The 24,088-nt window shown below is 36.6% G+C and overlaps 1 protein-coding gene across 3 annotated transcripts; it reads left to right on the top strand.

Annotated features, from left to right (window-relative positions):
- The first annotated feature begins 4,637 nt into the window (after positions 1-4,637).
- LOC122667439 (YTH domain-containing protein ECT3) lies at positions 4,638-11,880 on the top strand. 3 transcript variants are annotated; one of them, XM_043863706.1, is made up of 10 exons: positions 4,638-4,742; positions 5,982-6,075; positions 6,498-6,556; positions 6,910-7,066; positions 7,149-7,222; positions 7,509-7,934; positions 8,317-8,835; positions 9,807-10,019; positions 10,293-10,466; positions 11,502-11,880. In XM_043863706.1, the coding sequence occupies exons 2-10, from the start codon at positions 6,048-6,050 to the stop codon at positions 11,697-11,699; spliced, it is 1,848 nt and encodes a 615-aa protein (XP_043719641.1). In that variant the 5' UTR covers positions 4,638-4,742; positions 5,982-6,047; the 3' UTR covers positions 11,700-11,880. The 3 variants fall into 3 exon arrangements, with proteins under 3 accessions (XP_043719641.1, XP_043719643.1, XP_043719644.1); XM_043863708.1 differs by having other exon boundaries at positions 4,645-4,720; XM_043863709.1 differs by having other exon boundaries at positions 4,695-4,742; positions 10,293-10,473; positions 11,509-11,880.
- Positions 11,881-24,088: the final 12,208 nt, after the last annotated feature.

Raw genomic sequence — 24,088 nt, 5'->3', positions numbered from 1 at the left:
AGCCCTCACTGAAAACTAATGGAGAAGATGTAGTTCCAGAGAGCCCTCATGAAATTTCTTGTCAATCAAAACTTTATGGGCTTTGTTGTAGCGAGGTATGTAAATTTTTCTTAGATGAATCTGTTGACTTAAGAATAGTGAGTACCTTGAAAAGAAGTTCATATCATCTGTTTTTCTATATCATTTATGGGCATCCATGGTTGAGAAGTCATCTTTTCTCCAGCTAGAAAGATCCAACTAGTTATTGATTTGGTCATTAGGTGTAAAAGAATCCAATGTATGGTCTCATTTTCTGTTCAGCAATTTTGGGCTGTTTTTCTTATTTGAAAAGGTTTGGTATGAACCTGTAATATACCCTTGATCAATCCAAGTACTTGTGTTGATAAGAACAATGAGTCTGCTGCATCCATTGGCATTACACCAAATCGTTTGTAGTTCTAGAGTGGAGGGAAATAATCTCTTACCCAGAAACCCTATTCAAAACGCAGAATATACAAATCCCAAGTGATGATCATCACATGAGTTTTGAGCGATTCAATCTTCGGTTGGGAGCGAAACAAACGCTCTTCACCCCTTAAATCCTAGGCAAATCACCGATAGATGCCGAGGTAGCTAGTCTCTGAAACCTTACCAGGTCAACCTGAATTTACTAACTTAAAGTATTTGTAGGAGGCTAGGAGCATATTATCTTATTTTAGGCTCTCTTTGGTATAGTTTATATTTCAATTTATGTGATATTTTTATATTTTCAGATGTTTGGTATAATTTATAGTACTTATTTTTATTTATTTATTTGCAGTCCCGAACAGAGTTCTTTTTTCCTAAAATTATTTACAAATGAGGATAACTACTATGGAATCATAAAAAAAACAATAAAGGATCCAAGATTTTTGTATAACAAACGTTAACCACTGAAATGGGTAACTATGGTCCTCTGCCTAATGCATCGTAAAAGTACTCATGGGTTATTTAGGTTTTAGTCAATTTCAACTAAAACTAAAATTCATGTGAAAAAAAAATGCTAATTTTGTGATGTACCCATCAACCTAACAATGTTTTTTTCTGTTATCATAATTTTAGGGGTTTTTTTTTGGATAAATTTTCCTCCACCTATAGAGGACGGTTCACCCACCATCCTAAGGTTTTTGTATGTTCTAAAATACCCTTCTGATACTCATTCTCGCCCCGGGTGAATGAAATCTCATTCACCACGGCTGGATGGAAACTTGATCTTTTTTTTTACTTTCTTTATATTACCTTTTGGGGGAAGGATCCACATGCAATCCGTATGTATTGACATCTCTCGCATCCAGTCAATGGATAAGGGAGGAAGTGCCTCACAATTCATATATATGGGGCCAACATGATTAGGGAGGAGATGTACATTTTTTATAATCTTTTATATACTTTCCAAGCTGACCTTGACTTATGCAGACAAGCATATGCTTCCTCGAAGCACTTCTTTTGGCTTTGGGTGAAAAGATTTTAAGCATCAGATTTTCATTGGATCCATTCTTTAGGTTTGCCAAAATCTAAGAAGTTAGTGGTGTATATGTGTAAAGAGGAAGTAGGGTCTCTCTATGTCCTCACTTGGAATCAAAATAATATCTTTCAATTACATTGCGCATGGTACTTTAGGCAGGGGTGAAAAATAAAAAACTATCAAGGACAAGGACATGGAAAAAATATATTTTTTTTTTCCATACAAAAGCAATGGACAAAGTTTTCCTCCACCCATATAGGATGGTTCACCCACCATCTTAGGGTTCACAAATCCCTCCTAGGGTTTTAGTATGTTTCAAAATACCCTACTGATACTCATTCCCGCATTCTCCCGCCACTCGATGAATGGGATCTCATTCACCATGGGTGGAGGGAAATTCGGTCTAAAAGCAAATCACAGAGTTTTGGTATCAGTGGAGAACCCCTGATTTCTAATGGTTTTGGTCGTGTTTGTTTGGTAAGAAATGAATAGAAAGAGGGAAAATGTAAGAGTATTATGCTTGTCCAGTTGTTCGTTTGTCAATAAAAAGGAAAAAAAAATGAATATTCTTCTTCCAAATATAAAATAACTTATGAATAGTAAAATTTGACTTGTTTCTTCCCACAAAATTTTCTTTTTCAAAAGTATAAAATTTTGCAAGGGAAATTTATCTTTTAACTTTTATTTTCCTTAAAGTTTTTCTTTTCTTTTCTTTTCAGCCAAACAAACACAGTTGTTTCAATCAAATCTTTCTCGAAAAATCATTGCATTGATCTTTTCCTTGGAAACGCATCAGACTATTGTTAGCAACTACATGAGTAATTTGGATTGAATCTGAACTCATTTTAAAATTCTGAAAATATTCATACTTTTTTGTTTTGGATTCCATGAATAATTCAGCCCGAATATTCTGGAAAAAAAAGATCTATGAGAATAAAATTCATGAATAATTTGGGAGCCAAATAATTCACAATATTTATCATAAAAATAATTAAAAAAATGGATGAATTTTTTGAATCCTCAAACCGTGAATAAAAAATGCAAGAAATAGACCAAAGTTTTTGTTTTAATTGATGAATTAATCCTAATCCAACCTTTTTCCATGGTTCACTTTTTCGATCGAATTTTGATGGCATTCCTAAATTGACAAAGCGAATTAAACTCAAATTATTCTCTTTCTCAATTATTATTTAATCCAAAATTATCCACTATGCATTTGATGGGAGTAGGAGTGTAAATTGATCCGGTTCTAGGCAATCGGTTCGGTTTCTTAACAATTCTGGCCCTAAGGGGTCAAGACTCAGGATCAGAATTAGGCTAATAAGCTAATCGATTCCAAATCTGAGATCTAGAGCCATTTACTAAAGGGTGGGTCAGTTTTGATTCCTAAACGGTTCGAAAGACTATTATAGTGTCCATAATTAAAATATATATATAATTTAAGCATAAATGTAATAAAATACATTTTCAAAAGCATTTAAATAATTAAATATTCATTCATAAGCATAAAGATAATAAAATATGCCAAATCAATATAAAGAATAGAGAGAGGGATAGGCACACTAGCCCTGTGCAATAAGTTAGCAGGCATCACCAATGGGGGGTGTGGCATGGGGATTATTTCAAAGGTGGGGAAAAAGAGATAAACAAAGTGAGCGCTAGTTTACGATACACCAATGGCGTGCCCAAACTTTTCCCTAAAGAATAAATAGGTGTTTTAGATATATAATACTACAAAAGCGTAAGTGATATAAACGATAGCTGAATCATGATCTCTATGAGTTGGAGATGGGATCTTGTACTTTGAGACTGTAGTTCATTGTTGGTTATTACTATGTGCTGATCTTCAATAGGTTTGTCAAGCCAACTCTATAAATATATAGGCCATTTGATAACCTCAACGGGAACACACTTAGCCAAATGTAGTATTAGTGCGATGGTATGCATACACTAGTAGCACTCGATTTTGATCCACATAACCTTTATGTTGATATTTCTTAAGTTAGGAACACTTTGCCTGAAATTAGTGTGTTTAAATAAGGACCAGGATCCCTGTAGTACCGACGGGGCGACAGGGCACATCCAATGACACAACAGAGGCCAGGTGACACACATGGCACATATGGCCTCTGTTGTGCCACCTATTGTGCCACCGGATGTGCACCACCACCCGTCAATACTGTAGAGGATTTTAATTCGTTTAAATAATCTATAGGAATATTGAACTCTTTACATCAATAAGAGAAGAAAGAATCAGTGTTGACAAATTTGGGATCCTTTGATATTGGAGATCATGTTTGTAGCAGATACTCTAGTTATAGGTAGATGGAGACGTAAATCCATTGTCTCTCATGGAAGCAACTGTTATACAGTGAAGAATGAGCGTGACATGTGACTAACATGGATCAATTCAAGAAGCCATATCTAGCTATCGCATGTCAATTCAATATATCAACAACACTTCCTAACATGTTGGACCTCCCGAGCAAACATGCACATAGTCATAACGGTTGCTATTTTATCTAAAACTTCATTAGAAACAGATTCCGAAACTAAGGTTTATGCACAATGTATACCAGATTTAACGGTTCTTAACATGTCTATCAGTTTTGAAACCACTGGGACTTGGGAGAAGCTGACCCTAGTTCTCGATTCTGGTCCTAAATTGTGGGATCCGGCTGCTCTCTAGGGAGCTGAGAAACTCAACGCCCAAGGAGTGCCCAAGGGGCATCCAGGGGTTGGGTTGTGCCACACACATCTCGGTGCATGCCTAGGGATGTGTGTGTCACAGCCCAATGGCTGGATGCTCCGTGGGCGTGCTGGGCTCCTTGGAGAGGAGTTCAATCCAAAATTCTGACCTTGAGAGGATTTGGGACTTGGGACTTGGGACAGGTCAATGGAGGTCATTATGGTAATTTTAACCAAAAAAATCTCCCTTTCCATTTTGTTTTCCTTTTTGAATCTTCGTTTCCTAATTTTCTTTACCCGCCCTTGTTTTGTTTCTTCCCTCTATGCTTTTTGATCTAACGGTCCATACTTCTTGCTTATGAAAGCAGGACGTTGTATTAAACGTCGGATCTGAATCAAGGGTTATACATTCGCTTCATTTTTTTCTTTCTTTCACTAAGCTCACAAGTTCTCTTCTCTTCTCTCTCTCTCTCCCGGTGTTTGTTCGCTCTGGTGTTCGTCAGTGAAGTGCTGGAAGAGAGGATCCGGAGCTGAAGGGTTAGATCTGAAGTGAATATTGGGAGCTTGAAAGGTGGTTTTCTTGCTTATTCTTAGCTATGGTTTTCTTCTTTTCTCAGTGAGAGATCGGAGTCCAACTCTATCTATGTAGAAAACTTTGAGATTGTCTGTTTAAGAAGTTTTTGGTGGAGTTTTCGCTTTTCTAATTGAGTGTATTTGATGTTGGAATCTGTGTTTTTCTTGCTTTGAAAGCATTGAAGATCTTTGCTTCAAGGTGGGAGAGAATAGTTCTTTTTCAGCTCAAGAACGCTATTTCGTTCAGAATTTTTGGATTTTTTACTCTCTTGCTTTGTTGTTTCCGATTTTCGTTTCCTTTCTTTCTCTTTTAAATGATTAAGTGCAAAAATTGTTAGGAGAACGGGACAGAAAACCTTTCCTACAGTGAAAACGCGTAGAAATTTCTTCATTTCTGGGTTCACCCTAATAACTTGAAATTCGAATTTTCCTGTAGAGCAAATTATCACACTTTTCGAAGGAAAAAGCTTGTTTTTTCATATGAATTTTGCGCATAAATCCTTAGAGAGAGAGAGAGAGAGAGTGAGGGGAGCTATTTTTTCCTGAGAAAAAAACATGAAAATTTTCTGTTTTCTACCCCCTCGAAAATGAAGTTGGAAATTCTCTACCTTGGATGAAAAAATCTGATTTTGTTATTTACAATTAATGAGAAAATATTTTTTTTGCGTAATATCTCCAATATTTTTATTTTGTTATTTAATTGAAAATTTCCACACCTTTACTGATTGTGAAATTAGGGTTTTTTTTTTTAATATTTTAATATTGCTTACGAATCGCTTTCTTGGGAGAATCTTGTTTGTATCTATCTATTTGTGACGAGTGGAATCTTTTCTTGTACACCTAAAGCGTATTGGGGCTCTCCAGAGAGCCTTGTGCGCATTGTGCATCAAGCGTATTTCCACGTGATATTTGGTTCTGGTCGTGCAATCCTACGCCGTGGTGTATGATATGAAGAAATCTATCTGGGTCTTCTTTCTGATTTTTTATTCTAATAATTGAATTTACCTTTGTTTTTTTAAATGCTTGATTGAATAAGACAGTTACGGGTTTAGACTTCTTAAGAGTATTTGTGACTAAGAAGACCTTTTTTTAAATATAATTTATCCAAAGTTATTTATAGATAGCTGCTGAATTTGTAAACTTTGTAGGACTCTTATTTAACTAGCTTAGGTTACGTTTTGGATATTCTTTCCTTTCTAAGCTGGATTTTTTTTTTCCTGGGTTTCTTCTGTTTCAGAGGTCGGAATTGTGAACCCAGTTCGTGCCCTCAAATTCTGAATAAGTGGTTCTTGTTTCTTCAGTGATGGCTGGTGAGAAGAAAGTCGAGAAAAGTATCCTCCAAGTCAGATATTTTCTTTCTGCGACTTTCAATTTAAAATTGATTGAAAAGTTTGATTGAAGCTGTCTTTGTATTTTTTCTTCATATGAAGTAGATGATGATTTTAACTTTCTATTCTATAACCAGAATTGTCTTAAATTACTAGAAAGTGTCCTCTCTTTGTGAGAAGCAATTTTGATAGAACTGGGCTTGGGAGGTGGTTTGTCTGTTTGATTGTACAGATTGATGATAATGAATTTTAAGTACCCAGTTTGGTGAAGTGTAGCAAACCTCGTGATTATCACATTTTCCAACATGGTTACTGTAGCTGCTTTGTTGATTTTCCTGCCCTCACATCATTGGCTAAAAGAGGTTTCCTGTTTGTTTAAGTAATACTCGTGAGTACGTTTTCTTTCCTTAACTATATTTATCCAGCTAGGGTGGAGGCAGAACCAAAGCAGGTTCCCTTAGCTGATTTGGATGGGAAAGAAGTGGTATGTGATCTGTTGGACATTATGGCTTTCACTCTTCCTCCCCATAATGCTTCTCTTTTAGTTTTCTAGTATAGACGCTGTTGGCTTCAGATGAAAAATTATCATCAAAATTTTTTAATGTACTTCATTCTGTCATGGGCCATATTTGTTAAAGACATCCATTGATTTTTAATTTTTCTGGGTTATTGTGTGCGGACCATAACTTTTCTGGTTTTGGGAAGTAATATATTTCTCATGTCGATGGCCAATGATAGTTGCGAGTATTAAGACACTCTAGTCTCATCTTACCCTGTCACCTTGTTCTTATTGTGGTCCTTGTGTTCACTTTAAAGGCCTTCTAACTTTCCTCTCAGGCTTCTGGAAAAGATGGAAACCCATCTGATTCGACTTCTTCCGTATCCTCATCAGGTGATGCTACTTCTAGCATCAAAGGTGGGACAGATCAACAGCCGGTTGCAGATCAAGGTGTTTACTATCCGACCACTAGTTGTTATGGCTACTACTACCCAGGTTAGTTGTTTGGAAAAATTTAATTCTCCATTTAAGACTGATGGAGTTGAAGCAGAGTTAATTTTTTTTAATTATCCTGCAGGGTATAATGGGGCATACCCTGAATGGGATGACCGTAGCTATTTTAATGCAGATGGTTCGGAGATGACTTACCCAGTAAGTTCATTAGCTATGTTACTGAGGTTGAACTGTTTGAGCGAATCCTGAGACTTCTATATCTTTTTCTTTTCTTGTTGTATGATGGGTATGCTCTGTGAAGATATGTGAATTTGTGTCCATGGATATAATAGCTATAAAATCGTATAGCTTGTTTGGGGCAACATATGTTCATAGTTTTACATTCTTCAGATGCAGTGCAGCTGCATCTTGTGTAGACTTCTTAGTGAAAATTTTGGCTTATTGTCTTAAGCTTGTCCTTACTTTTTTGTGATGCTATTCTCAGGGTATGCAATCGGACAATGGTTCTCTTGTTTATTATGTGCCTGGCTATAACCCATATGTTTCAGGGCCTTTGATGGGTGTTGATGGGCAGTGTGTTGGTCAACAACCGTTCTATACTTCATCAGGATATCTCCAGCCTCCTGTTGCCTATGGGTCAGAAGCAATGCCTCCTTACTCATGGGATTCAACATTTGTTGGGGATGCCCTGAATGGATCTGCAGCTGGAGTTACTGGTCCAAAGGCTAATTCTTCTACTACAGCTCCTGCCCCTGTGAAATCAAAAGACTTGAAGTATATAAAGACAAATGGTTCTGTTGATTCCAAAAGTTCTGCAGTTCCGTTGGATTCAAAGTCACGTCTTTCTACAGTCTCATCCAACTTCTCTAAGTCGACTCTTCCAAATCAAAATTTCAAACCCTTCAATAAGGTACTTAAATGGTGGTGACAATTTTTTTTATAAGAAGCTAGAGGTGATTTTTATTATTTACTCACTATTTGACACTGAATAATAGGGCCACCACTTTGTGTGAGTATGTTTCTCTGTTTGTTCACAACTGCCACCTCCACCCACCCACCCAAATCCTTCCTCTCCCCCCTCGAAAGGTTGGCAGTACCATACATCTTCCCCCCCCCCCCAAAAAAAAAAAGAAAAGAAAAAGAAAAAAACCTCTCCCTCATCTGTATCCCAACCAGACCAAGCTCTAATATATATATGTATGTGTGTGTGTGTGTGTGGACCACTTGTATTTAGTTTTTAAGAACTTGTTTCTTCTTTATTGGTTTTGTAATTTGAGTTTGTTTCTCTTCAGGTGCTGCCCCAGTTGGGTTCTAATTTTCAATCAGCTGGGTTCGGGAAAGGTTTTGATCCTGTCAGAAAGTTCTCTTCATTCTCTAACCAAGGGCAAGGGCTCTTCCCGCATAATGGTGGCATGAACTACAGACCAAATGGCCGGACCTGGGCTGGCAGCGACAAATTTAAGCTTAGAGACAATTATTCTCAGAATAGACAGTTTGAACCCTCCAGGGAGCTAAACTGTGGACCTAGGGCACAAAAATTTAGTCATTTGACTTCAACAGCTGAGAAGGATAATTTGGGTCTCACTGTTCCAAGCGACAAATATAATCTGCAAGATTTTAAGACTACATATGAAAATGCAAAATTCTTTGTAATAAAGTCCTACAATGAAGATGATATTCATAAGAGTATCAAGTATGATGTGTGGTCAAGTACTCTAAATGGAAATAAGAAGCTGGATGCAGCATTTCATGATGCAGAGACAAAATCGAGTGAGACAGGCACAAAGTGTTCTGTTTTCCTTTTCTTCTCGGTGAGTGCAAAAATATTGCATTATGCATGGTGATTCTTTTAGTTGAAAGAAAAATCAAATGCTGTAATGATTTTGTTATTCCATAAAAAATAAATTGTTTGGTATGCAGCAATTCTTTCTCTAGGAGCTTTTCATCCCTGGCGACCAGGATTGATATTTTGTGCTCTTAGTGATTGTCATTCAACAGGGGCTTTGTTCTTTTAGGAGCCAGTTTTCAGTTATTGCTTACTGATTAGTGGTAAGAAGTATGTGGGTAGACTTTCTCTGATATTCCCATAGGAGGTGAAGTCGCAGATGATGAATTCCCAAACAACTGTCTAGTAATTGTTGTTGGGGTTTGAGGTTCTGTGAATCCCACCATACTCATGAGAGCAGGAGAAATTCAAATTGACCTTTTCATCTAGGCATATGTAGCTGGGGAGGGGGGGGGTCTGGATTTTTGTCTGGTGGAATGACAAAAGCTTCGGTTTTATCTGAAGCCCTATCAACTGGTTCTGGTAGGTTTTGTAACTGAAGTGATGGAGCAACATAAGGATTGAATGGGGGTGAGAACGACCCCTTCCCCCCCCCCCCCCTTTTTGTAATGTCTGTTGAAATTGTATGATTCTTTGTCCATAGACCATTCAATAAGCAATTGGCTTTTGTGTCTACTGTCAAGAATAAATCTTTTTCTTTTCATTTTTTATTGGCACGGGGAGATCAGTGGTTGCTAGTTTTGTCCAGGTAGGATACCTTTGTCAGGATGCTAAGACTCACCAATAACAAAGCTTCATTAGCTAGCATGGAGATGTTTATTGATCATGTTGCCATGGATAATGCACTAGGAACCCAACTAGGGAATCATCGACATTGCTGTAGTTCACATATGGGAAAATATGTAGATTATTGCCAGTGTGTAATTTCAATATTTATTCTATAATGTTATAGTTGTTGTCAGATACTCAGTTTTACTGTCTCATCTGTAACTTCAGGTAAATGGAAGTGGGCAGTTTGTAGGTGTTGCTGAAATGATTGGGAAGGTGGATTTCAAGAAAGACATGGACTTTTGGCAAGTGGACAAGTGGAATGGATTCTTTCCTGTAGAGTGGCACATAATAAAGGATGTCCCCAATAGTCAGTTGCGGCACATCATACTTGAAAACAATGAAAACAAACCCGTGACATATAGTAGAGACACTCAGGAGGTACCATCTTTATTCTCATGTAGTGCAGTAATTCATTGCTCTAAGCTGCAAAACATAGAAAGATAAAATACATATTTGGGAACTTGCTCGAAGGAATCCTGTTCTGTAAATGTACCATGTTTGAGTTAACAATTGTTATCTATAGTCATTGTTTTATTTATTATCCATTAATAATTATTGGTTAAAAACTTGACTACTGTTATTATTATAACTAATGCAATTTTTTTTAATTGTTCCTTGTATGATTTTTCCCTATTATTTGTTATTTTGCAGATAGAATTGAAACAAGGATTAGAAATGCTAACCATTTTCAAGAGTTATCCTGTTAAAACTTCAATGTTGGATGATTTTAACTTCTATGAAGAGCGGGAGAAGACGCTTCATACTAGGAAGGGCAACAAGTCCTCATCTATGCAGATGGATGTGTACAGGAACAATGATCTCACGGTAAAATTTGATAACTGTTCTTTATCATTCTTCTATGACTGGATGATTAAGGAAGACTAATTCGTATAGAATGTTTCTTTGATGTTGATGTGATATAATTGAAGATAATTATTTATTCAGTTAATTTCTAGGTTCAGTTTTGGATTACTTTACCTCAGTTGTGTTCAAGAAAAATTAAGTCTTCAGATCAAGATATGCAATTCAATTTACTTCTCAGGATTCAGGAACATAAAATGAAGTTTCAATTCCATGTGTTTCCATGTAGAGATTTAAATAGATAGTATAAAATCTAATTTCATGGGGATTTATTTTCTTGTATTCTGAATTTTATCCAGATTATTGGTTATGAATTTGGATACATTTTTTGCATCCAGATGGTAATTGGACACAGCTTGAGATATCGATGTATTTGCTCTGATTATAATTTATGATCATAATTAGTTATTAAAGTAATCATCTATTATCAGATTGGATTTGGATAGTCTGATGAAATATCTTTTGGATATCAAATCAAACTTTTTGTGGGTATGCTAATTGGATGTCCTTTTAACGCATTAAATATGTTACTATAAGAAAGGATCTGCTTACTTATTAATTATCCTCGTTCTTGCTTAACAATTTATAGAGATTGAATGGGAGATCACAACTGCTCCACTCCTTGGTCTTTTTGGTCCTAGATCTCCTGCAGCTTTGATTTGTTACAAGAGAATCTGGTCCTAGTGCCAGTAGTTTTCTAGATTAGTTTGTGAGCATTTGCCTTCTCCCCGTGGCATTCCATATGCTAAACATTTGGATTTTCATTTAATTTTGGTATTGATTCCTCTGGATCGAAGTACATGAAGATTTTGCATGGTTACTGTCATTAGATCATATCATTCACGGTTGGAAACAATTATACAGTTATACACTTGGATGACTGAACCCCTAATTATCAATTCTTCCTCTCCTGTGATGACACTAGTGGGATTTATTTTTCGGGACTACTGCCTAGCTGATTATCTAAATTTACCTGACATCAATTCATTGCCTTTTCAGCAGAAGAATTTGGAAGCAGGAGTCCAGAAAGTTGAACTTGCATCAACCAAGGCCAAGAAAAGTTCTGATCCAAAGACATCTCTCATTTCCCTGACCAAAAATCTGTCGCTTAATTCACAACTGCCAAAAAGAAGTGGTGGAAAGGATCCAATTAAAGAGTCTAAAGCTTCTATCATCACTGCCAGACCCCAGGTTTAGCTCACAAGCATTGTGTTTTTGGGTTTATGGTGCATATTTGCAGGTTCGCTGGCTGAATCCTCCTTTTGTTGCTGCTATGTACCATAATCCCTTGGGGGGCTTGGTTTTTTCTGTTCCTTTGGTTTTTTGTTCCCGTCCTTTCTGTTTAGGGTTATTTGAAAATGATTATTTTTTAATTTAATCCCTTGTTATTTAAGATTAGTAGAGCCCTGTTCTTTACTCCAATAGTTAAGTTATCGGCCAACATACAAGGTCTGTAGTCAAACCAATTTGAAAATATGCAAGTTCTCTTCCTAGGACTAGGCTAGGCTTGAGATAGTTAATCGATGTTAGGGTTAGTCTTTAGAATTTTTAACAGGATTCAGTTCTAATTTGGATTGATAATTGTGGATTCATCTACGGGGTAATTCTTTCAAATGGATCAGGAATATGAAGTGAGAAAAAAATGATGAATGGTGATGAATGATGAAAAATACATAAGTAAGGATCCAAGATGGGAGGATTAAGTGATTGAGTTATGAAAAATGATGTGGCCAATTTAGACTTTTCTCTTTGTATTCAATTGTTGGAATGAACAAATCATTCAATTGTGTCCATTGGTGAACAAATCGCACAAAACTTTACCATGATGATGGAATTAATTAATGATATAAGGTAATAATATTAGGTCATGTATGGTATGTAGTGTAACATTTGGCATAAATCAAAAAAATATCAAAAAGTTAGGGTAGGGTATTTCAGATTTACAAATAGTAGGGAGAGTAATAATGACCCTAAGTTTTTGGGTGAACCCTTCTTAACCATGACTGGGAAAGCTTTCTTCTTATTTTCATGTAGGAGGTAGTAATGAAAATTCCCGTAAAAAAATATCTTTTGCCCAGACAATAGAAATTAAAGTGAAAATTTAGGAATTGAGAGTAGATAATAATTAAGTTAGTAAATTTTGGATATCAAATTAGATCTTAGTAAGGTATAAAGCTTTACTATTTGTCACGTGAGAGTATGTGGGTTAAATCCATGTGATGGATGACCAGACAAGCATCCTTGTTAAAAGTTCATCTTAAAATGAGTAGAGAAAGTAGTTAAAATTATAAAAAAAATACTATTTTGTATTTTATAGTCATTTCTATTTGATGATAACTTTCCTTGTTTACTTTAGACTAAAATTCAGCCATTGAGATGTATAGAGTTGATCAACTAAAGTGTCAAATAATGAAGCGTTAGTTTACCAAAAAAATAAATAAATAATGAAGCGACCTAACTTGTAGGCTACGTTTGAAAGGCAAGAAAAGAAGAAGTTTAAAAAAAATTTGAATTTGAGGAGAGAGACACATATTTCAATGTTTGTGTCATCGTATTTTTTATCTTATTATTTTTTTTTTCTTGGCTTCTAAACGTAGCTTTATTGTCACTGACAACTTTCTCCTCCAAATGAATACATCTTAACTCTAAATTACTACAATAATAGGCCAATTAAAAATATTGGAATGCAACAAATATAGTGCTTTGTATCTTATTATATTTTACTCTTCTGTCAAGAAAAAATTATGCTCATGGTATGGATAGCACTATCCTCTTCCCCTCTTCCCCTAGATGAAGGTGGAAGAACTCAATATATTCCCATTACAGACAATGGGGTAGGCCACAAATTTTATCACAGATGACAGAAACTCCAGCTGTCCAGCACCTTCAAAATTAAACATACTTCTGTCTAACCAATCACTTTAATCCTTTTAACATTTAAAACTTTGGAAAAAAGTTAAACTTTTTCTTAATATTCCCTTAAATCATGCAACTTTCCCAACGAATCCACTACTCACATTTTTTAAGATTTGTTTTAATGTAAATCTTCCTTCTGTTTACCTTCCATTGAGATTCCAACGGAGAGATGAAACTCAATTGCAATTTTTCCTCTATGCAAAAGACAATCTTTTAGTATTAGATGAGTTATTTTAAGATTCTAACCTGTTTAAAATGGTAGAATGACCCAGTTTAATCGATGGTTCATAGCACCGGTCCACCCGATGAATAAATGTTAAACCAAATGGAGCTTCTCATTTTGGAAAATATGGCTTTTGATAAACTAAAAAGGGAGAGAAACAGTTAAATGCAGATCAATATGAGGCGCCTGATGTGCCAAACTTGTTGCATACATGGTGGAGGAAAATGGAAAAAATCTGGTTGGCTAGTTTGTTAGGCAATCGTTTTCCCTAAACATTTTTGTGAGATTCAAGTAAGAGAGTGAGTCCAAGACCCTTTATAAAGTGTGATGGCTTTTTATTTGTGGTCGATGGTGCCACAACGTGCAGTGTTGTACTCCAATCCAAAGAGCTATAGATATTGGAATTGGCTTATATTGTTTTTTTTTTTTTTTTTTTTTTGGCCTAGGATTTCAATTTTTTTGGACCAACACTTGTGACAGGATAAAGATCAGTGACAAGAACTATGCCTAACTCTGAGATCAATCAATACGTAAGCATCTAAGCAGCCCAAATGTTTGATTGTGATGGTTTTGGTGAATTATAGAAAGAGAAATTCTTAGACCATTTCCTTTATGCCCTGTTTGGATAGGTAGAAATTGGAGTGATGGGAATGGATAGTACGGGAAAGTTGTCAACGGTAACTGCAGATTTCAATGTTGCCCAGAAACCATCTGGCACGTTTTGATGGAGAACTGGTTTTGGGCATATGAGAAAGTACCCATAGGTGTGAGGAGTGATGCAGAGAAAAAGGTCAAAGTAATTTAATAAAATTTGATTCCTTTAACACCCATATAAGGGAAGGGGGGGAAGGGAGCGTTGCTTGGTTGCATGTCTCTTACACCGAGACATACCACCCAGCTCCTCTTAAAATATTAAAATCCCATCCGTGTTGATGCTTCTGTGTGTCCTCTGACAAACGCTTGTGCTAGTGCAGGGGCTATACGACATCAACGTTCTTTTTTCAGAAAAAAAAAATACCAACTATTGGATTTTGTGCCTTATGAATTCGTTGGTTGGAATGGTAATGGGGCGAGTGTGGTAGGGTTCTAATCGGGTTGTACATTGGCTTTAGCAGCAATCGTGTTGGGGCAGCTGCGCTCAATCAGTCTTCTTGCATGCAAGGATTTGGCCTATCGCTTTTCATGGGGATGGTGTAGCATCATTTATGGAGGATCAACTCTAATGAAAGGCCTACCATCCCCACAAGGATTTTCCTAGCTAAAGGAGGGCTGCATTTTGTAAACTTGGAAGCTTAATTTCCTGACCTCGTTTAGATTTTGATCTACAGAGCCTCTTCCACAAGATCCATTGAATCTTAGAGTCCATATCTCCCTAGCCCCAAAAGAACTTGGTACAAGTCTTTCGGATAAAATCGTGATGAGACTAAGATAGCTTAAAGTGTGAGGCTGCATAATTCAAAAGGGAAAAGGCAACGGATTTTAGCAGTATCTCCTTACCCACATGAGTAAGCAAGTTCTCCATTTCATCCTTGGATACATTTGCAGGTTTTGTATCGAATTTCCTTACAAAAAATTGATTTGTTGATTCCAAATTCCAAAAGCAACCCCAAGTATTTTTAAGGACCTCCATCCCTAGTTGTGTTTTATAGGCCAGCCGTATGCACACCTGCTATATTATTCCTGAGCATAATAGTGGCATCCTGGACCACTCCATGACTTAAATGTGCTTGCATTCACCACCACCACCACCATCTGATAATCAAAACAATTACTGAGAAAGACTTGATCGAATCCATGGCATTCCAAGGCTGCTGATGCTAATTAACTGCTAATGGGCCGGGGAGGAGAGTTTATATATATATGAGACTCTCATGAACTTTAATTAATTTGTTTGAGTTGATGCATGTTGGGGGGGGGGGGGGCGCAAAACTGTTACAAACACTTGTCAATGATACACTTTAATATGTTCAAAATAACTTTATTTGGACATAAATGGCCTTTGGAGGTTGCAATGGATCAGGTTACCAATGTTGACTGATGTGGTCCAAATGTCACATCACCTTCGGAGTTACTTTATGGGTTGGGCTCTTCTGTAGCACAACAGGAAGTGTAGCGTACATTCAACAGCCTACATTGCTTAAGCACGCAGCCCAACATCCCATCTGTGTGCCCGAGCACTGTGGGCTGTCAGATGGTGCACTATAAACTTTGTCGCGCTACAGAGGAGCCAAATCCATTACTTTATGGTGGGTAGAGTAGATAGTTATCCAATTACAAGATAGCCCCCCCTCAACGGTAAGGAAAGTTATGGGATAATAATACCATCAAGATTATGAACTGGTGAGAGATTAACAGAGGCTAGACAATAAGCTTCTTGGTGGCTATTGTTGCTTTGAGGAGATATTCACCGATGTAGCTTATTTTCCTAGAGTTGATCAAGAATGGCTGTAGATGCACAATCAAACATTTTCTTGGAACCGTCAAGAGGTAGAGTGTGTTATCTCCGTTAAGTTTCAGACCTTATATGCTTGATTGTGTTGGGTAAAATCCCTTACAGCCAATTCTTCCTTTCCAAAAATTATCATCTGTTGCTTTTCGCGCAATTTGTACCCATTGTCCTGAGTTGAACTTTGATGCCTGTTGAGTTGATGCCATAAAACTTTCCATCGACTCATAAATGTCAGAGTAATTCAATGATGGGAAAATGTTCTTTGAATAGCTGGAGTAGAATACACTAGCACTTTTGTTTTATGTCTATCGATCTCTCTCCTCTTTACATAAAATGACCTCCCAGCTTTCCTATTTATTTTACCAAAAGAAAAAAAGTCTTCCTATCCATGATATTTTTCTGTAGCATCTCATTGATAGTGTAACGATTTTGAAAATCACAAGATATATATTAATTATTTATTTTATCATACTTTTAATTTAGACCCTCTGTTCTTCCTTAGAGTTGGGGAGTGCATAATAATGTCAAAAAAATTAGTGCAAATACATGAGAATACATGATCGGAATGCATACCAATACAAGGAGAGGTATTTGATTGAATAAGACTTTGAAATTTGACATGTGACTAATAACTAGACTATGTCCTCGCTATGCAATGATTGGAATGAATACATCATCTGGCCAAGTTGCAAAATGTATAGTTTGTGATGTTTGAAAAAATAACATACTATTGTGACAATTATAATTCATCTTTTTTATTATACATTTTAATTAGAAAAGGGGTGGCATTAATACCTATTTTGCTAGGGCAGGCAAAATGTGCAAGTTATAATTCTCATGTGATAATACGTTTGGTGCTAAAATTTTAGCATTCGTATTTGGAAATTTCAGTGGAAATGGATTCTTATACATAGCAACAATCATAGCTAGCTAGTGAAAATGAAACTTTAACTTCTTTACCATCTATAGTTAGGATCTGACCATAACCTTATTCTTCAGAATTTCAAGCATTCCCTTCTTGACCAATATCATAAGTTGGAGTCCATGACACTTTAAACAAGCTTGGTTGTTTGAAGCAAAAGAACTGTTTTGGCTTCAGAAATTTAAAGTTTCTTATATTGGAGAGGAAGATAAGAATACGAAATTTTTCTATGCAATTTTCAATCAATATTTTCGAAGGTATACTATTTCATATTTATTGGACTCTGATGGAATTAAAGTTTTGGATACTCCTTCCATGGCTAATTTGTTTGTTAATCATTTATATGTATTGTTTGCATTAATTCTAATCCTCTTGATCCCTTTTTTATTGAAAATATTTTTGACCCAGTAATCATAGAAGAGGATAATTAATTATCGGTTAACTTCCCTTTCTACTGAGGAAGAAGTCCGAAATGTAGTTTTCAGTTTCGGAACTTATAAGACCCTTGCACATAATGGTGTTCCAACTATATTTTTTTCTAGAAATGTTGGGATTCTATTAAATTAGATGTTATAAATTTTTCCTGCAAGGAAATCAATTTTTTTTTTTAGAAAAAATAACACGTACTGCCTAGCAGCGTGGCTTCCATAGTTCCATGCACACACAGCCCAGGGAGAAAAGACCGCTACACTCCTAATGAATGCAAAATTCCGGTTCTTGTTACGATTAGCCCCACATTGGGGCAGGGCCACACTGCCAGACAGAAAACCCCCTCCCAATTTCTTTTTAAGGAAAAAGCCTATCACCTAGGTGCATGCTCTGCATTTTAGTGCAACTATGTACCACACCCCTATGAAATAAAAAATCTCATATATCTATGTTAACTGCTCTACATGCTCCTCAACCCCTACGCTGGTGCAGAGACACACGACCAAACATCGATATCCTTTTTTATATTTGATCTCTCTCTAAAATTTGTGAAAACTTCAGTCAAGAAAATAAACACAAGTTTTTTTTTTAATACCAAGACATTTATTCATGAAAATGAGCAAAGTTCGTAGATGCTGAATTACAAGATTCCGTCAACCACAGAGTGGAATTAGACCTAAAAAAAAAAAAAAAAATTTAATTAATTAATTATAACCACAACTACTAGTGCCATGGATAAACATAGAAAAAGGGAAAGCCTTCCAGAGTTCCAGTTCAGGGTACAAGAGAGCTATTACTAGTAATACTAGCTATTACCATGGCATCATCACCATCATCATCATCACATGATGAGTACATGATATATACCATATATAGCCTTTATTTATTTTGCATTTATATATCTCAAACACGAAACAAGAGAAGAAGGAGGATGGATGGATGGATGGAAGGAAGAGTGTTAGTTATAATTAATTAATTAGCATTGGATGAAGATACTCTTCCAACCAAAGGGGTTGCAGGAACGAGCACTGTTTCCAAAACGGGTGTGAGCAACCCCACTGCATCCGGCCTGGTTGTAGAGAGCAGCAGTTTGACCATTATAGGTGAACTCATACCCACCCTTCTGGTGTATTCCCGAGCATCCACACTTGCTGTATCGCTCTGCACGGTTGTTGCAACCTGGACCACTCCATACCGTTAATGAACTTCCATCCACCTTCACCACCACCGCCACTGCTATCACCACCACCACCACACCTATCACTGACAACTTGGACAACTTCTTGCTGGAAACCATGGCTCGCACTCTCTGAGCAACTTGATAACTGTTATGCTTTTCTTGCTTATCTCTTTGTACCTATTTATAGCCGAGGCTCCTCCATACATACATACGGCCAAACACAGCTGTCTTCCTCCACCGTACGTGGCCGCAATGACTTAAGTGAATCTAAACCATATATAAACACGTACGTATCTGTGATACACTTACTGCTATGTCCAAAATAACTTACTTCACTAACCTGGCAGCAAGGAAAAATATTGCACTACCCCCCTCACTCTACACTTAGGTAAGAATTCTCTCTCTCCCTGTGTCTCTCTCTCTCTCTCTCTTTTCAAAGTGTTGAATTTAAAAACTAGTCTTTGAGGAGAAGGTGTTCAACGACTAGTTTTTAGGTTTAATGGAAAAAACTCTAGTTTTTCAGGTGGATGTAGACATCCGTATCGAATTATATTAAATTTCTTGTGTTGTGTGTGTTTATTTGCTTGGTTTCTTTCTCATAGTTGTGCATTAATCATTCTCAAACAAATCATATCAAAGCGTAGATTGTGGCTGGATCAGGGGTAACATGGCCTCAGGTCATAGAAACCCAGTGTGCTTCCGAGGAAAAAGTCAGAAAAGATCTTAGATGCTCTCGTGAAAGGGGATATGGAGAAGATCTCGATAACTCCTACATGGAGGGGAAGATTGATGGGGCTCCATGCGGAAGGTAGAAATTATAATTTCACATTAGATGTGAGTAGTCTGGTGTAGAGACTTATATGTATTTGGGCATCATTTTCTTAATGATTAGCTTTTAAAGATGAGTTATACTCCCAAATCCCTAATAGTTTTTCAAAATTTATGATGAGATTCATTGCCTTGTTTTGTCATTTAGAGAACTTGGATTGAACTGCAATTTTAGTGGTCAACAAAAAACTTTGAGATCCACTTATACACGGATTTTTAATCTCACCTAAGTTACCATTAGGTGACAGTTATTAGATGACGTACTATTTTGTCTGTAGATGAGGACATGCCAAGGAACCTGGCTCCTGTCCAGCCGTGGCGGGAGTTGGACGGTCCAGCCCCACTAAACGACAGTAAAATAAGGAGTGTGGTGGTCATTTCACATGTGGGGCCCACCTATGAATTGACCACCTGGGACCCACCTGTGAATTGACCACCCCACCCCTAATTTTGATGTCGTGTAGCAAGGCTAAATGGTTCTGCTCCCACCATGGTTGGACAGAATCCTTTTCCCATGTCAGGATCCCAACCCACTCATCGACAACTAAGTAAAGACTAGTACGATTGTTTTTACCACGTGAAAATGTGATGTGGTATATTTTTACCATTGAATATTTGTGCAATGATAAAGAATTGCTATTATGTTAAATTTCATATCAAAATATAATTTATCTTCTAATATGTAAATATGAATTCTCGTGTGTATCCATGCATCTTATTGTAGTCCCTTAATATATAATTCCTTATTTTACTACTTGGTAAAATTTATTTGAATTGAGATTTAAGTATTAATCCAACGACAAATTTTCTACTCCTCCATTTAAACAGTCATATTCGTCGACTGCTCTCCTTTTCCAATGAGACATCCAATGCTGAGCTGTTTAGCACATATCCCAATATCAAGATGTGTGCCAACCTAGCCGGCACATGCCGAGATGTATGCCAGGCAAGCCAACCAACGGATACAGGCCGAAATGTGTGCACGGCAATCTAGTTGGCAGGCCAGCTATCGGATGCCTCATTGGGCATTCATTAGGCAGATGCTTCCAAGGATAGGAGCCCATCTCTACATTTATTGGGTATGCCGACGCTTCTAGGCTGTAAATTAAACACGTATCTCTGGTACACACGTCCTTAATTGTTGTCTAGAGACTCTGCCAATAGATTAATGTCATCTAGACTATGAACACCCGCTTCTCTGTTAGGCTTTAATGGGCTTTGGAGGTGGCAATGGATCTTGTTGCCACAATGCCTCCTTCTTCTTCCTTTCCAAAAGTTATCTTCAGAAAACCGTACCCCACATTGTCATGACTTTTCAGAGCTCTTTACCCAATGATGCCAGAAAATTTTGTACTGTGTTGACTCACTCATAAATGTCACTGTAATTGTACTGTATGACTCATAAATGTCACTGTGATTGATTTAAAGGGTAATTATATATTTATATCACTCCCCACTCCCCACTCCCCACTCCCCACCATGGTTCGTAATATGGGATCGGATCGGCTGGATCAGATTGGTTTCGGTCTTTATCGATCCTAACTCCTGAGATATAGCCATACTTACTGATCAGTTCAGGTGGAGCGGTTGACGGATCGGGTAACCCGGTTGGATCGGAAAATTCAATCCAATACAATGTGACTATCGTTCAAAAGGGTTTTAAACACAAGTTTCAGTTTTCATGAATCATGATGGTTCGTGATTTAGGTTCATGATTCTTCCTCATGCACCAATTTTTGTACGCGTTGTTTGGTATCAAGAGCTTGTTATGCTATGGATGTTGTATTAAATGTATTTAATAAAATAAAGTTTCATAAAAAATACGTCCTTTTTTTTTTTCTTCCGGTTCTCTCCCATAAGACTTGCTTTTTAATTTCATGAGATTTGTTTTTGGACAATGCATTTTTTGTGTGGAATATTTAATTTCTTTGGAAGTAGAAGATAAAGGATAGAGGCATATGCATGTCCACCGAGTCGATCCGAGTCGTATCGTGATAAGATGAGGAGCAGTCCGATGTGATGTGGTATGATGTTTTAATATATATTATTGTGGTTCAAAGCTTTTATTCTTTTCGATTTAATTAATTAACTAAGTTTCCAAATGGTAACAGATGCGTGCAAAGGTTTCCTCAGGCTGGACGAAGATTGGCCCTCGAGTGCAAAGGCATAAGAGAGCTTTGTTGCAAGACCCACCCGTCGAGTAGGAGCGAAAGTCGATCTTAGTGATCCGATAGTATCAAATGGTATGTAATGGACATGTCTCTTTTTTTTCTTGTTTTTTTGGTAGAAATGGACATGTCTCTTTAAAGAGATATATCCATTTGCATAGGTGCATTCATAGCACTTAGATTGAAATCTTTTATTCAACCCCATTGGAACCAAGAGACACGTACACCTATCCATCTGAGTGCTTGGATTGAAATTTTTTAATTCTATCTATTCAAATCAATGGACACACCTATTCCATGGGATACCTTGAAGATATGCATCCTCCCCTATAAACAGAGTAAAGACGGCCTTCAAAATGCATTGAACAAATACATATTTTTCAGATTTATCTTTGTTTCTCTCTCTTTCTCTTAAACTACACACTCATTGAATAAATGTTTGTTGTGAAAAACCAAAGGTTGTTGTATCTTGGAGCCAGTTTTACAGTCAAATCCAGTTACACCAAAGGGGACAAATATTAACTTTAGGGGACTCTCAAGTGACACGTCTCAACCTACTTTAACTTATTGAAACGTTAATTGTAGTTCGATACACTCTCCTACCTCATCTACCCAACAAATAAGTCATCTCAATAATGCAATTTGAGTTTATACCATTGCACAAGAGAAGGGAGTCAATGAGCCAAGGGTTTCTTTAAATGTTTTATAATACAAATTTACTATTATTTTACTCAACTCAATTTATGCAAATCAACTTAATGGTAAAAAAAGAAAGGGGAGAAAGTTCTCTGTCCGGGAGTGTGGCCTATGCCAACACTCCCATGAGTTTACCTCTGCCCTCATGTTTTGATGAGGAGGGAGATGGACACATGGGAGTGTTGGCGTAGGCCACACTCTCGGACAGAGAACTACTTCCCCCAAAAAAGAAACAACTAAACTGGACGAATTTGTCATGACTTAGGATCTTTTTTGTATCATTTTTCATTTTTCCATGTGTTTGATACCATTTTTTAAATTTATTTTTATTTAAAATAAATGGAAACACCCTCAAGATCATAATAGATTCTTGATAGACTCAAGAATCTATTATGGATTATGGCCAAAAACGTTTTTCCTCCATTTTTTCGTTAGTTTAATGAGCATGTGTTCTTTAAACCCTCAAAATCGAGGGTAAAAGCGTCATTTGATTTTATTTTCAGAAAAACAAACCCCTTCCTCCTCCTCTTCTTCTTCTGCAATGAGCCTCACCAAAGACAGCATAGGGGGGAACAGAATGCACGGTTGGATGCTTATCGATCAACGAAATGGGAATGCATCAAAGATGAATAAAACATCAATGAAACAGAAAATCAACGATGTATGGTACAATAAGAATCAGGGTTTGATCAAGATTCGTCTTCTGAAAGTCATTTGTTCAGTTCAAAGGGGTTTAGATCATATGCACCAACAAGAATTTGATCGCACTTCACCATTATCCCATTATTCAGCCACCATTTCTCAACTCCCTTTCTCAATCCATTAATCAGAGTTTAATTTCAACGACACCATTCCACTTCCATTACCTTAACATATTACCAGCCACCCATTAAAGGTCCATTTTCATCATTACTCCTTCATTATCTTCCCACATTCGAACCCAACCCAACCCAGCCACACCCCTCCTTTTTTATTCAATCTTTTATCAATTAGTGGCGTGTTGCTCACGTTTTCCTAGGGATTTGTTCGTATTGAAGGTTTGGATCGTGCAGGTTCTTGGAAGTTTTTTGACTCCTTTGATTGGGTTTCGATAGCTTCTTCCTTTTTGTGTTCATCATTAATTTAGGCTTGAATAAGAGATAGAGAGAGTTGCAACAGCCCTTTACATTTTTCTTATACTTGACTCAATCATGGCAATAAGCAAGAAGATGGGTGATGGGAAAATTTCTTTACCTACCACTAAATTATATATGGGTTTTGGGTTAAATTCTCTACAAAAAAAGCATGCTGAATTTCCATGACTTGGGCCCATTTGTTCTAAAATGTTATAAAAAATTATTTACACAGATACGTAGTTACTAAACTTATTTTTCATTATACAATATATTGTGTTTAGTAGTTGCCAAACAGTTTTTATTTTTTGATCAAAAAGTTTTTTAGTAATGATTTTTTTTTTTTTTAAATAGGTTAAAAACAAAATTAAAAAAAAATGGTACAAAAAAAAACTACATTTATGATAATTTATGGGAAACAAGTACAAGTTTCCTACCCCTTTTTTCTTCTTTCACTTTTCTCCATCAAACAAACAAGGCCTAACTGTTTTAGAACACAACTTTACTATTATTTTACTCAACTCAGTTTTTGTAAACCAACTTTATGATTTAAATGAAAAAAAACAATTAAACTCGATGAATTTGTCATGACTCAGTGTCATCATTTTTTACCTTAACCTAATCTACATGACTACTGACTAGGTCATTAAATTTTGTAGGACA

This window comes from Telopea speciosissima, chromosome 7 (genome assembly GCF_018873765.1).
Source record: "Telopea speciosissima isolate NSW1024214 ecotype Mountain lineage chromosome 7, Tspe_v1, whole genome shotgun sequence".
NCBI classification, from domain to species: domain Eukaryota; kingdom Viridiplantae; phylum Streptophyta; class Magnoliopsida; order Proteales; family Proteaceae; genus Telopea; species Telopea speciosissima.
The sequence above is the reverse complement of the archived record's forward strand: the minus strand, read 5'-3'. Positions and strand labels throughout refer to the sequence as shown.

What these genes read in the sequence shown, in the direction of transcription:
- LOC122667439 (XM_043863706.1), top strand. Translation starts at nt 6,048, where the DNA reads ATGGCTGGTGAGAAGAAAGTCGAGAAAA. An exon ending in TTATGGCTACTACTACCCAG is followed by an intron (nt 7,067 to 7,148) that starts GTTAGTTGTTTG and finishes ATTATCCTGCAG; the next exon opens with GGTATAATGGGGCATACCCT. An exon ending in ATTTCAAACCCTTCAATAAG is followed by an intron (nt 7,935 to 8,316) that starts GTACTTAAATGG and finishes GTTTCTCTTCAG; the next exon opens with GTGCTGCCCCAGTTGGGTTC.